This window comes from Oncorhynchus kisutch, linkage group LG1 (genome assembly GCF_002021735.2).
Source record: "Oncorhynchus kisutch isolate 150728-3 linkage group LG1, Okis_V2, whole genome shotgun sequence".
NCBI lineage: Eukaryota > Metazoa > Chordata > Actinopteri > Salmoniformes > Salmonidae > Oncorhynchus > Oncorhynchus kisutch.
Window position 1 is genome coordinate 52,823,090 of NC_034174.2, and position 14,718 is coordinate 52,837,807.

Here is a 14,718-nt window from a genome sequence, read left to right on the forward strand (position 1 = left end):
AACTCAGCCAGCATGAGTTAAGGAGTTCTTGTGAAGAACTAGGCCTCTCGGGGGATAGGGTGGGGGCACTGGTCCTTAAGGGGTTTGCCTGCTTGGGGGGTGTGTGGGGGTTCAGGGGGCCCCCAAAAGCAAACTTCACCCTATGGAAGAAAAACGGTCAGGGTGAGTTGTAATTTAATTGAACCATTTTCTTTTGTGGTACTAATCCACATATGAGCCTGACCAAAATGTGCACGCAGGCCAGAACGTCTTTGGGAACAGGACGTGCAAATCTTTCCCCAGGCTGGTGGTCCGACCATGTAAAACACATACTGTAGAGACCCGAGGATCCCAAACCCAATAAGGTTTTGGAGCTAGTTGTTGTTGTCAGTGGCACACCACTAGTAGAAGTAGTCAATGTACCCATACTAATTATCTTCATACCAATGACTTTACCTCTTTGCACCTGTTTTTGGGGACAGTCCAAAAAGTTAAGTGAAGGTTAAGAGAAAGAAACAGTATCATGTTTTAGCTTTGTTTTTGGTGTTATATTGCAGAAAAAAATTGTCGTGCAAACACAATCTGGCCCTGTTTCATTCTACTTTAGCCAACTCCTGGCCGTGTGGTTGTCATGCCAGAACACAAATGTGTGACTAAAGCCGAAACAGTTTCCAAGCTAAGTGTCTGCTGCATAGGCCTATATGAATAAATGCACATCACAAAATAAAATTCTGAAGTATACTCTAAAGGCAAAGCTGTGTTGCCCAAGTCTAAATGTCATTGACCCTCACCTAACAAGCAACCAACCAAAGACCTGACTAAAAGGTGGCAAAAGAACAGTCTTTATCACTTTATAGCAAAGTAAGTCATGTGGGGCGACTTACTTCGATATCTAGAGATGACTGGAGACTTGTGCTAAATACCTGTGTTCTCCATTTGTCTGTTGCCAGTTCGTTTTGTTTCGTGAAACCTACCAGCGGGTTTCCCCTTCCGTCTCTCTGTTCTAGTTCCGCCCGGTTTTGACCATTCTGCTCTGACCCTGAGCCTGCCTGCCGTTCTGTACCTTGCCACACCACACTGGATTATTGACCCCTGCCTGCTCTGACCCTGAGACTGCCTGCCATTCTGGACCTTTTGCACCCTATCTGGATAACTGACCTCTGGCTGCCCTTGACCTGTTGTTTTCCCTACCCCTGTACTAGTAATAACCTTTGGTTACTTCGACACTGTCTGCATCTGGGTCTTACCTGAAACGTGATAAAAAGTAGGTTTTTTACCTGCTACATTGGAAGCATAACTGTTACACTGGAAGGGTAAACCTTTTGGCCAGCAAGAGCAGTGCTTGAGCCACTTTATCAAGGGTTATCGGGCCTGAGCTGTGTGTAGAAATGTTGAAAATGGAACCAGAGCAGCACAAGAAATTATTAGGGTTATCTCACGGGCTGCAAAAGTTACACGTCTAGTGTAGCAGTCCAGATAGGTCAACTGACTTCGTCCACTGACCTAAGATCAGTAAAAGTTTGAAACAAACAGAGCCTCCTATAAAAGCGCCTCTGTGTGGTCATTAGTCGCTTTCTGTGTATGGACTTGAAAGACAGTTGGACATTTCACCTCTGGCGATATTATATATCAACACCTTGGGCACTACAATGCCAGAGAGGACAGGACTATTTCAGGGAACAAAGCATGGTGGTCCTTCAAAGGTTAGCGGTTAGCTCCAATTAATTTGTGGGGGGTAATACTGTAACTGGCTCATCAGCCATTTTGTTGGCACCATCCTTGGTTGCTTTGATGTGGACCACTGAGATATTGTCTTCAAGTTTCACCAGCCAATTTATTTTGATTGACAGGCTAATTAACCAGAAAACCTCTGACAAAACAACCTCTGACAAAACAACCTGTTTGTCAGCCTGTAGTGATCAGTGTGGCGTTGCTTAGCAGGGAGCTTAACGATTCCCTGTAAACATGTTATATTTTTAACCCTTTAGAAAACCATTCTGAAGAGGAGGTTAGCAACTCTCAACCAAATTCATGTTTATGTACTCTCGCTGTTGGTAAGAAGTTAGAACCAGCCAGTCACTAAGCTTACAGTAAAGCTACAAGCCTTGCTAAGTTGATTACATGTTAGCAGAGGCTAGCCCTGCCGCACGAGAGCTTTAGGGTCAGGTTAGCTCCGGCTGTTACCTCACACAAGGCTGCGTGGGCACAAAACTGGCACCCAATTGCCAATTAATCAAATTGCGTTGCCTTACTTGCAACCTCAAAAGGGAGAAAAAGAGGTAGGACAGATGCGTGTGCCAAGGTGCGGAGGCTCAAATACTTTAGGGAAATATAACAGGCGAGAAATGTCGCAAAAAATATAAATGTAAAGTCTGCAGCACTGCCCATGTGTCATAAGCCCTGGGGAGTTTTGGCTTTTCTCGCTTCGGCCTTGGGAAAGAACAGGAATGTCGGGATGAGAGGAATTACCACAGATCCTATAGTGCTTTCCGGTTTCCCAGCCTTCAGGGATTGGGATATGCCGGGAAGGGGAGGGAGGGGTGGACATAGTTGCTCGCCATCACCTGTTCCTTCAGTGAGGGAGTTTGGCTACGGCTTCAGTTGAAGAACTCTGTCACGCCCTGACCTTAGAGAATCTTCTATTTCTCTATCTTGGTTAGGTCAGGGAGTGACTAGGGTGGGTAGTCTATCATAAATAAAATGATTAACCTACCCCATGCTGCATCTTGGTCCGACCATCCTGGCACTGTGGGAAGCTGTGTATGTCACAGAGATGCTTGACCCCCTCAGCCTTATTTGTTGGACAAAACACACTTGACTAGGCCATATTAGCATCATTGTCATGTGGACTGAGAAAGACACACACATTTTTGGCATGAACACACTTGCACACACACACACTCTCTCTCTCTCTCTTACACACAGACACACACACTCAAATAAAGAGGAACACAGAGGGACTTTTCAAGTGCCCGATTAGTTCAAGGAGCACAGGGTTGTGGCTGCAATAGCTCCAGAGATATTTGTCATTGCCTTGTCAGTGTAATGCTTCAATGGTCGACATTTCACAGCCTGGTCTACACTGTCCTCAGAGCCCCATTAGCTATGTGTGAAGGCAGGCTGGGCCGCTCTGTCAGTCGTGACCAGTGTGCCTCGTTAAATGGCTTGGCAGTGGGCACCAGCACATTTCACCCACGGATTTACTGCCATTGCCAGAGACTGGTCCAGTAAAATTCAACTGAAAGTTAGCCTGACAAAGGCCCAGCACAGTAAAAAACTTTTTTTCCCCTGAAATTATGAGAATTATGATAATACCCCTTTAGTGTAAGAGTTGTTTGAAAAGAACGGCTGAAATTTCAGCTTGTTTTGGTGGGATGGAGTTTTGGCCTGCCTGGTGACATCGCCAAGTGGTAAATTAGTTAACAGACCAATAAGAAAATGAGTTCCAAACCTCAATGCCAATAACAGCTAGTTTTCGGTTTTCCTCTCCCCACTCAGACCACTCTCAGACAGTCCTAGGGATCTATCTTTGCTCGAAAGCTATTTTTATTTCTTTTTGACCATTAAAAAAAACAGTATGGTACTTAATTACTACCCAGAAATGATTTGATACTGAGATTTTTTTAAACGGCTGCATTGGCATCATACACGTGGTTATAGTTGAGGAACAGTGCTGCGATTGCCAAACTTTCTCACACTTTCTTGCTACTTCCCCATCTGTTGGTCTCTACTGAATACATGTACCGGTAGGCTGTGTTTATTATCTCATTAGCTGTAACCAAGGTTATGTCCCAAATGGCACCCTATTCCCTATGTAGTACACTAAGTAGGTAGTAGTGGGCCTTTTGGGACACATGCCAAACCTTTTTACACGGTGGGCTATGTAGGTGCCACCTAAGGAGCTGAAGCTTACTGGTCTGCTGGGGTTTAGGGAGAGCTCTTCCCTGTCCATCGCCTTACCCTAGAAGCTTCGCATTCTGCCCCACGCCACAGCACATGGTGCACCATCAGCAATCTTGCCCACCCAACCTCCCACGAAAACACACTCAACACTGCACAAACCTGTGTATGTAAGCTGTGTGTACACACACAGACACACTTTGTCTCTATCTCCTATCCATGTCACGGTGTCACCTCACTGGCACCCAGCCACCCCCTGTGACACCCAGTCAGGCCTGGTTGCCATGTGGAGCATGCTTCCATCCTTCCTTACATGAAGTTGGTGGCACCTTAATTGGGAAGTACGGGCTCGTGGTGATGGCTGGAGCAGAATGAATGTTATCACACACTTCATTTCTATGTGTTTGATGCCATTCCATTTACTCCATTCCAGCCATTATTATGAGCCGTCCTCCCCTCAGCAGCTTCCACTGTTCCCCTCTCTCCCCCTGGTTCACTCTCACTGTGTGGGGACGGTGCCTGGCTGGCCATTGGCAGCGATGAATGCAGTCTCAATAAAGTAGTAAGAATATATTGTATTATATGATATGATATTATATTGCATATATTGCAGGTGTGTGCCTACAGGGTGTGGACACGAAGTATGCCCACATCAGGGGCAGTCCCCCCCCCCCCCCCTCCCCCTCTCTCTCACACACACCATGTTAACTCGGATAGGAAATGAAAACCAGCTGCGGCTTACTGATTTTATCTGTGAAGCTTTGCTGTTATATGTATCTGACCTTCTCAGGTGTTTATGTCCCCAAGTTGGATTAATTATTCCATTTCCACGTTGATGGAGGAATGACAGGAATATACTAAAGAGCCGTTCTACTCTCCACTGAAACCTCTACACTCCTCGCATATGTGTAAGTAATGTAATGTAGTAATGTTTGTCCATTATGGCATTTGTCTCAGACCATATTATCATTACATATTATCATGAACTCCGTGGTACAATAATCAACAGTAACATACTACAGGCTTGAAATAGGGATAGCTGTTGTAAATTATACAAATACAATGTCAATTGTAGCTTAAGTTTGACATGAGCACCATTAAAAGCATTCATTAGGCATAACGGGTAAACAACACATATGCCTGTTTTTGAATCTAATACCAATTCTAGATGTAATTATTTCTAATAAAACAGTCACGCTGTGATCAAATGCTCAAGTGGAATTATAAATGGCTCATAATGAGGTGTTTGAGCTAAATGTGTGGAAGTGAGGTCTTTGTATTTAGTTCAGCACTGTATTTAGTGAAGTGATTTAAATACTCCCAACCATAAAAAAAAGTTCCCAATGTACTTTTATTTTTACCCCTTTTTCTCCCCAATTTAGTGGTATCCAATTGTTTTTAGTCTTGTCCCATCGCTACAACTCCTGTGCGGGCTCGTGAGAGACGAAGGTTGAAAGTCATGCGTCCTCCGATACACCACCCAACCATGCCACACTGCTTCTTAACACTGCGCGCATCCAACCCGGAAGCCAGCCGCACCAATGTGTCGGAGGAAACAACCTTGGTTAGCGTGCACTGCGCCAGGCCAGCCACAGGAGTCGCTGGTGCGAGATGAGACAGATGAGACAAGGATATCCCTACCGGCCAAGCCCTCCCTAACCCAGATGACACTAGGCCACTTGTGCGTCGTCCCACGGACCTCCCAGTCGCGACAGAGCCTGGGCGCGAACCCAGGGTCTCTGGTGGTACAGCTGGCGCTGCAGTACAGCGCCCTTAACCACTGCGCCACCCGGGAGGTCGATCAAGATGATCTGATTGAACTTTATGGAAAGCTATGGAAGTCAGTTGTTAAGTGGAGCACAGAGGCAGCGTACGAGTACTTTTCTTTCTTTTCCAAGTCATAGAAGTCAGACTGTTATCAAAGGTGCCGTGCTAATAAAACATGACATCAAACAGCTTCTCTGCTGTGAACTTTACAATACAACAGAACTACCTACAGTTTAGCGCTGTTGTTTACAAACCGGTGGATAATGCAGGTGCTGCAGGTGCAATTCCAGACACAACAAAAGCCTCTCAATAACCCTCCCCACTGCAAAGTCCCGAAACCTCGTGACCCATTTGCTGCCACCTCTGTTCCTGGGAGTGAGTAACCTACGAAATGATTTTTGACATTAATGATCACAGGCCTGGTGGATGAGCTGTCTGACATCAATGCTTTTCTGCTCTAGTGTTGAAAGGGCAGAGGGATTTAGAGTGATTTCATCTGCTTCACTGCCGGGCTGTAGAGCACTGTAGCGTTGCGAGACTTAGCCGTAGGGTCTGAAAACATTTCCTCTGACGGTCTGTCTGCCTCGCATCAATAAACTGGTGCATCCACCCACTGTATACTGTATGTCTCAGTGGGCGATCTAGACTGGACTGGAGAGGTTTACAGCCTAACTAAACATGACAGAAATCCACTCAAAACTATTCTTGTGGATATTGTGCTCCCCTTCTAGAGCATTAGCACAATCTTAATCAATGTTGTAGAGCGTAGAATACCAGCTCTAACCAATGATGTGCATTTTCTTTATGTGCATAAAAGATTGGGAGAGAACAGCTGTGACGCAATCGATGGACAACATGAAAGCCTTCTATTAATCCCACTCCCTGCAGCTAAAGACCTCATCTCCAATTCAATACTGTCTGTTTCCCTTCACCTGCTGTGGGCGCTGCCTGGCCTGTGTAACAGACAGAGAGCAGTGAACCTACAGGATCCCCTCCAGGACATTCTCCACATCTCTCCCCCGCAGTGCCGACCGGCAGCCTAGAAGTCTCCAGAAGTTTCCAGATTTATTGACAGGATCTCATTTCCTCATTTCGGGATGAAACAGTTACAGAACTAATGAGTGGATTGTCAGTTATCCAAGACGTTTTGATGGGTTCTGATGAGATTTGCGGCAGTCATTATTTTTGGTTCAATAGGATCGACTCTTATAAGCCCGCTCTACGGCCCCCAAAATAAAACTACGGACCGCTCTATCTCAGTGTTCTTAGAGGCTTTTCCTCTAAGTGAGACCTTTCTATTTCTTGGCAGGTGTTTGCTACTTACTGTTCACTTAGGAGAAGGAATCTAACTCATGGCTATAAGAGAACCAAAGCAGTACACACCATGCAATTCAGGGTTTGAACCTCTACAGCAGTGTCGATAATTGACCTGGTCACGCTAGAACAATTCCTGGAACACCGGCCATGCCTTAATATCCTGGTGTTGCTTACCCTCTAGGATGACTTCTTTGCCCGTCTTCTTCAGGGCCTGCACGGCCTCGTCGTGTGTGGCGTCCCGCAGGTCGGCGCTGTTGACCGACAGGATGGCGTCACCCACATACAGGGCCTCCGTCTGGTCAGCCGCCAACCCCTTGAAGATCTTCGAGATGAGAATGGGCATTTTGTTCTCTTTTCCACCTGTAAAGTAGGCCGTCATTGTAAGATAAGAATTTGTTCTTAACTGACTTGCCAAGTTAAATAAAGGTTCAATTACATTTTTTTCATAAAGTAGAGCACATGGCATTGGCTCAGTTCATATCAATGAGACACAGTACGCTTCACGTACAAACTACAAAACCAGATGGTTACAGGGCTTAGATTGTGCATGAATATGATGGGGTATGAATATAAAATATTGTGGTCTACAGGATTATAATACATACGCTTTATCCTAGGGCTTAAAGTAAGTCCCTCCCCACTGGGCACATTTACATGTGGTTGAGTTGTCAACTAACGTGAGTTCAACGTGAAATCAACAAAACATTTCACCGTGTCATTGGATTTAGGTTCAAACTTTTTGCAAATCCAATCACTTTTTCCCGTTGATTCGTTGGGTTGAAATGGCGTGGAAACAATGTTGATTCAACACGTTTTTGCCCAGTGGATCTGATACTTGTGACATTTGAGGTGTTTCTTGGGAATCTTCGAAAGTTTGTTGAACGTTGTTTACGAGAAAGGAAAGTTTTGCTCCATGGGTGTAGGTACTCTTGAGACTGACTAGATTGTTCTGTCACTCAGAGTTCATAGTAAGTACATAAGACTGCATCACCCGCGACAGTGCTCAACGGTTTAATTTGAAAAGCTCAGCAAGGGACATGTTTCACATTTAGACTGCAGTTGTAGAGAATACGAGGACACCAGTCATCCACTTTGCCCGGCTGCAGTCTCTTCTCTCTAACAGGATAATGAAGGTCAGTTCATAGGCTGATGAATCTGCCACTTCCAGAGGGCCCTTCATGGGAAATATTGTCAATAATATCAAGTGCCAGTTGGGTCTTGGCCTTGGGGTGGCTGAGAAATGTTCCGAAAGAGGATTAAATCAAATTAACTCCGAATATATATTTCAAAGGTTGGCTCCCACGGGCGATTCTACGGATTTAATTCATGCCTGAGACTAGAGCCAGGTGCCCTCAATAAAAGATGCCGGGGCTGACACACCCATGCATCTCAATCACAGTGGCATCGGCACCGACTGTGACTCCCTCCGCTGTCAACATTATCTATGCCTTTTCTGAGTGGGGCTAGCGTTGCACGCCAGTGTGACATTTGATGGTTGTTCGTTCAGTGATTGAGATGCAGAAATTATGGCCACCAAATTGAGATTCTGACGCCTGGTGAATTGTGTGGGAGGCGAGAGCAGAAAAAAAATATCCTCAGTGATTCAATTGGTAAAAATAGAACTACCAGATAATGAAATCCCAGACTGTAACATCACCAAATCGAAATCACCAAGGAACAAACTCCAAATAGACTTTTAGATTAGATCATGAACAAATCATAGACCATATGCAATATTGGGCTATATGTCATAAACTGCATTTAAGCCAATCAACTTGAATATGTGAAATTTGGAAAATAAATAAATCACACTTCTATTACTATTTTTATTTTTTAATTGTCGGAATCATTTCCAATCCCCCCTATATATTTCTTGTAAATATGTATACAGTATACACAGTACCTGTCAAAAGTTTCATACTAATTCCAGTTTTTCTTTATTTTTACTTTTTTTCTACATTGTAGAATAACAGTGAAGACATCAAAGCTATGAAATAACACATATGGAATCATGTAGTAACCCCAAAAAATGTTAAATCAAAATAGATTTTAGATTCTTCAAAGTAGTCACCCTTTGCATTGATGACAGCTTTGCACACTCTTGGCATTCTCTCAACCAACTTCACCTGGAATGCTTTTCTAACAGTCTTGAAGGAGTTCCCACATATGCTGAGCACTTGTTGGCTGCTTTTCCTTCACTCCGCAGTCCGACTCATCCCAAATCATCTCAATTGGGTTGAGGTTGGGTGATTGTGGAGGACAGGTCATCTGATGCAGCACTCTATCACCCTCCTTGTTCAAATTGCCATTACACTGCCTGGAGGTGTGTTGGGTCATTGTCCTGTTGAAAAACAAATGATAGTCCCACTAAGCGCAAACCAGATGGGATGGTGTGTCGCTGGAGAATGCTGTGGTAGACATGCTGGTTAAGTGTGCCTTGAATTCTAAATAAATCACAGACAGTGTCACCGGCAAAGCACCCCCACATCATCACAACTCCTCCATGCTTCATGGTGGGAACCAAACATGCAGAAATCATCCATTCACCTACTCTGAGTTTCAAAGACACAGCGCCAAAAATCTCACATTTTGACTCATCAGACCAAAAGGACAGATTTCCCCCGGTCTAATATCCATTGCTCGTGTTTCTTGGCCCAAGCAGGCCTCTTTTTCTTATTGGTGTCCTTTAGTAGTGGTTTCCTTGCAGCAAATCAACCATGAAGGCTTGATTCACGCAGTCTCCTCTGAACAGTTGCTGCTGAGACGTATCTGTTACTTGAACTCTGTGAAACATTTATTTGGGCTGCAATTTCTGAGGTGCAATAAACTCAAATGAACTTATCCTCTACAGCAGAGGTAACTCTGGGTCTTCCTTTTCTGTGGCGGTCCTCATGAGAACCAGTTTCATCATAGCGCTTGATAGTTTTTGTGCGACTTCGTATTATATGTTACGAATTTGCAAAACACACAAGTTTTAATTTTGTTAAATGTATAAGATGTTAAATGCAAAATGTATGATATGTAACAAATTCTAGCTAAGTGTTTAATGTCAGCTAGCTGGCTAACATTAGCTAGGCTAACGGTAAGGGTTAAGGTTAGAGTTAAGGTTACGGTTAAGTTTAGGAGTTAGGTAAAATAGTTAAGGTTAGGGTTAGGGGAAGAGTTAGCTAACATCATAAGTAGTTGCAAAGTGCAATGAACAAAAATATAAATGCAACATGCAAAACATTCTAAGATTTTTCTGAGTTACAGTTCACATAAGGGAATCAGTCAATTTAAATAAATTAAATTATGCCCTAACCTATGGATTTCACATGACTGGGAATACAGATATGCATCTGTTGGTCACAGATAACTTAAAAAAAGATAGGGGTGTGGATCAGAAAACCAGTCAATATCTGGTGTGACCACTATTTTCCTCACGTGACACATCTCATTTGCATAGAGTTGATCAGGCTGTTGATTGTGGCCTATGGAATGTTGTCCCACTCCTTTTCAATAGCTATCCGAAGTTGCTGGACATTAGCGGGAACTGGAATACACTGTCGTACACGTCAATCCAGAGCATCCCAAACATGCTAAATAGGTCACATGTCTGGTGAGTAAGCAGGCCATGGAAGAACTGGGCCATTTTCAGCTATCAGGAATTGTGTACAGATCTTTGTGCCATGGGGCCGTGTATTATCATGCTGAAACACAAGGTGATGGCGGCAGATGAATGGCAATGGGACTCGTCACGGTATCCCTGTGCACTCAAATTGCCATCGTTCATTGTCCGTAGCTTATACATGCCCATAACATAACCCCACCACCACTATGGGGCACTCTGTTCACAACGTGGACATCAGCAAACCGTTTGCCCACATGACACCATACACACGGTCTGCCATCTGCCCGGTACAGTTGAAACCTGTACCCACCCGTGAAAACCACACTTCTCCAGCATGCCAGTGGCCCACTTTGCCCACTGAAGTCGTTTACAATGCCGAACTGCAGTCAGGTCAAGACCCTGGTGAGGACGACCAGCTTCTGATAGTTTTTGCAGAAATTCTTTGGTTGTGCAAACCCACAGTTTCATCAGCTGTCCGGGTGGCTGGTCTCAGATGATCCCGCAGGTGAGGAAGCCGGATGTGGAGGTCCTGGGCCGGCATGTTTACAAGTGGTCTGCGGTTGTGAGGCCGGTTGTACGTACTGCCAAATTCTCTAAAACGACATTGGAGGAGGATTATGGTAGAGAAATGAACATTCAATTAGCTGGCAACAGATCTGGTGCACATTACTGCAGTCAGCATGCCAATTGCAAGCACCCTCAAAACATGAAGACATCTGTGGCATTGTGTTGTGTGACAAAACTGCACATTTTTGAGTGACGTTTTACTGTCCCCAGCACAAGGTGCACCTATGTAATGATCATTCTGTTTAATCCGCTTCTTTTTATGTCATACTTGTCAGGTGGACTGATTATATTGGCAAGGAAGAAATGTTCACTAACAGGGATGTAAACAGATTTGTGCACAACATTTGAGAGGGATCTTTTATTTGGGATCTTTTATTTCAGCTCATGAAACATTGGACCAACACTTTACATGCTGCATTTATATTTTTGTTCTTTAGTGTAGCTAAAAAGGAGTAAGTAGTAGAAAAGTTGCTAATTAGCTAAAATGCTAAAGTTGTCCGTTATGAGAGTCGACATTCTCGTTATACACCTGCCCATCCACCCCAACCAACCATCCTACTTCCGTTTTGCTTAAGGCAAAAACATCGGTCTTATGTAACCATACCAAATGTAACATATAATACTAATTTGAGTGTCTCGGATTTATATTTACGTCTAGTCTATGAGACCGGAAAAGGAGGGCACCAATTGTGTTTCGCTTTGTTACCCTTGAGGGATACAACCAATGCTTATTCAAACAGACTAACTATTTAACATAAGATTTGTTGCATGAGCTGAACATCTGAATTGTGCACTAATTTCTACACACCAGTCTCCTTCTACCTATCATACAGTATATGGTGTCAAAACAAACTTTAGGCCTCAAGCCTATCCGGCCTTAAATGCACTTCGGCACTTTGGTCCAAACGCAAGGTCGACTCCATGCCTCCCTCCACCGAACCAGGGTGGGCTCCTGAAAATAAACATCCCAGACAGACTGCTCCACTGCCATCAAATAGCTTTCATCTCAGGCCAATGACAACTGCATTCTGGGATCTTCTTGTCAGCTGTTCGCATTGTGGTGTCAGCTGGCCGCCTCCTGCCTTTTGCTCGCTCTCTCTCGGCTTGACGTGGCAGCACCACTCTGTCGAGACAGTGGGGAGTCACCGGTTGGTGGTCGGTTTCACTTATTTAAACAGTGCCAATTGATTTTCAAAGCCGCACATTTTTTAAATTTATGTCATTAAATGTTTATGTCATTAGAGGGACTCCTTTTGTAAAAGGGGGCTGAAACTAATACAACACCAGACACATCATTCCTGCCAAACGGTGAAGCATTTTGCATTGCAGTAGGTCCAGGCCGTCTATCAAAATGGACCACTGTCCTGGGCAGGTTGCCAGAGCGATGAGATGGTCTATGTATACATGCAGACATTCCAGGAAGTAAATCTCCATTTATTCTCTATTATATTGCATTATTTACAACAGCCACGATAAACACAACCATTGATGTTTAATGATGGTGCATTTTACACAGTACCAGTTAAAAGTTTGGACACACCTACTCATTTATGGGTTGTTCTTTATTTTTACTACTTTCTACATTGTAGAATAATAGTGAAGACATCAAAACTATGAAATAACACATATGGAATCATGTAGTAACCAAAAGTGTCATTGTCCTGTTGAAAATCAAATGATAGTCACACTAAGCGCAACGCAGATGGGATGGCGTATCACTGCAGAATACTGTTGTAGCCATGCTGGTTAAGTGTGCCTTGAATTCTAAATAAATCACAGCCAGTATCACCAGCAAAGCATCCCTACACCATTATACCTCCTCTTCCATGCTTCACGTGGGAACCACACATGCTGAGATCCTCCGTTCACCTACTCTGCGTCTCACAAAGACACAGAGGTTGGAACCAAAAATCTCAAATTTGGACTCATCAGACCAAAGGACAGATTTCCCCCGGTCTAATGTCCATTGCTCGTATTTCTTGGCCCAAGCAATTCTCTTCTTCTTATTGGTGTTCTTTAGTAGTGGTTTCTTTGCAGCAATTTGACCATGAAGGCCTGATTCACACAGTCTCCTCTGAACAGTTGATGTTGAGCTGTGTCTGGTACTAGAACTCTTTGAAGCATTTATTTGGGCTGCAATTTCTGAGGCTGGTAACTAATGAACGTATCCTCTGCAGCAGAGGTAATTCTGGGTCTTCCTTTCCTGTGGCGGTTGATGGTTTTTGCAACTGCACTTGAAGAAACTTGAAATGTTCCTGATTGACTGACCTTCATGTCTTAAAGTAATGATGGACTGTCATTTATCTTTTCTTATTTGAGCTGTTCTTGCCATAATATGGACTTGGTCTTTTACCAAATAGGGCTATCTTCTGTATACCACCCCTACCTTGTCACAACACAACTGATTGGCTCAAACACATTAAGAAGGAAAGACATTCCACAAATTAACTTGTAACAAGGCACACCTGTTAATTTAAATACATTCCAGGTGACTACCTCAAGCAGTTGGTTGAGAGAATGCCAAGAGTGTGCAAAGCTGTCATCAAGGCAAAGGGTGGATACTTTGAAGAATCTCAAATATAAATTTGTTTAACACTTTTTTGGTTACTACATGATTCCATGTTATTTCATAGTTTTGATGTCTTCACTATTATTCTACAATGTAGAAAAGAATTCAAATAAAGAAAAACATGAGTAGGTGTGTCCAAACTTTTGACTGGCACTGTATTGTCATTGGCTATACTGGCATTTTTCCTACTTTGTTGCATTACAGCCTGTATTTTAAATCGATTTTTATTTGGATTTCATGTAATGGACATACACAAAATAGTCCAAATTGGTGAAGTGAAATGAAAAAAATCACTTGTTTAAAACTGTTTAAAAAAAATGTTAAATGTAAATGTGGTGCGTGCATATGTATTCACCCCCTTTGAAGCCCCTAAATAGATCTGGTGCAACCAATTACCTTCAGAAGTCACATAATTAGTTAAATAAAGTCCACCTGTGTGCAATCTAAGTGTCACATGATCTGTCACATGATCTCAGTAAATACACACCTGTTCTGAAAGGCCTCAGAGTCTGCAACCCCACGAAGCAAGGGGCACCACTAAGCAAGGGGCACCACCAAGCAAGCGGCACCATGGAGACCAAGGTGCTCTCCAAACAGGTCAGGGACAAAGTTGTGGAGAAGTACAGATCAGTGTTGGATTATAAAAAAAAAATCGAAACTTTGAACATTCCACTGAACACCATTAAATCCATTATTAAATAATGGAAAGAATATGGCACCACAACAAACCTGCCACGCACCAGGCAAGGAGGGCATTAAGCAGAGAGGCAACAAAGGGACCAAAGATAACCCTGAAGGAGATGCAAAGCTCCACAGAGGAGATTGGAGTATCTGTCCATAGGACCACTTTAAGCCTTACACTCCACAGAGCTGGGCTTTACGGATGAGTGGGCAGAAAAAAGCCATTGCTTAAAGAAGATAATAAGCAAACATGTTTGGTGTTCGCCATAAGGCAAGTGGGAGAATCCCCAAACATATGGAAGAAGGTACTCTGGTCAGATGAGACTAA

At 43.6% G+C, this 14,718-nt stretch overlaps 1 protein-coding gene across 3 annotated transcripts in view; it reads right to left on the reverse strand.

Moving 5' to 3' along the window:
• LOC109891358 (alpha-1-syntrophin-like) overlaps positions 1–14,718 on the reverse strand; it is a 77,958-nt gene that overhangs the window by 57,074 nt on the left and 6,166 nt on the right. For 2 of the 3 annotated variants that reach the window (XM_020483837.2, XM_031826952.1), the window contains exon 2: positions 7,138–7,323. In XM_020483837.2, coding sequence (XP_020339426.1) covers positions 7,138–7,323 — 186 coding nt within the window. Of the gene's footprint in view, positions 1–7,137; positions 7,324–9,089; positions 9,133–14,718 lie in introns of those variants that run through there. The other variant, XM_031826962.1, reaches the window with a different exon arrangement.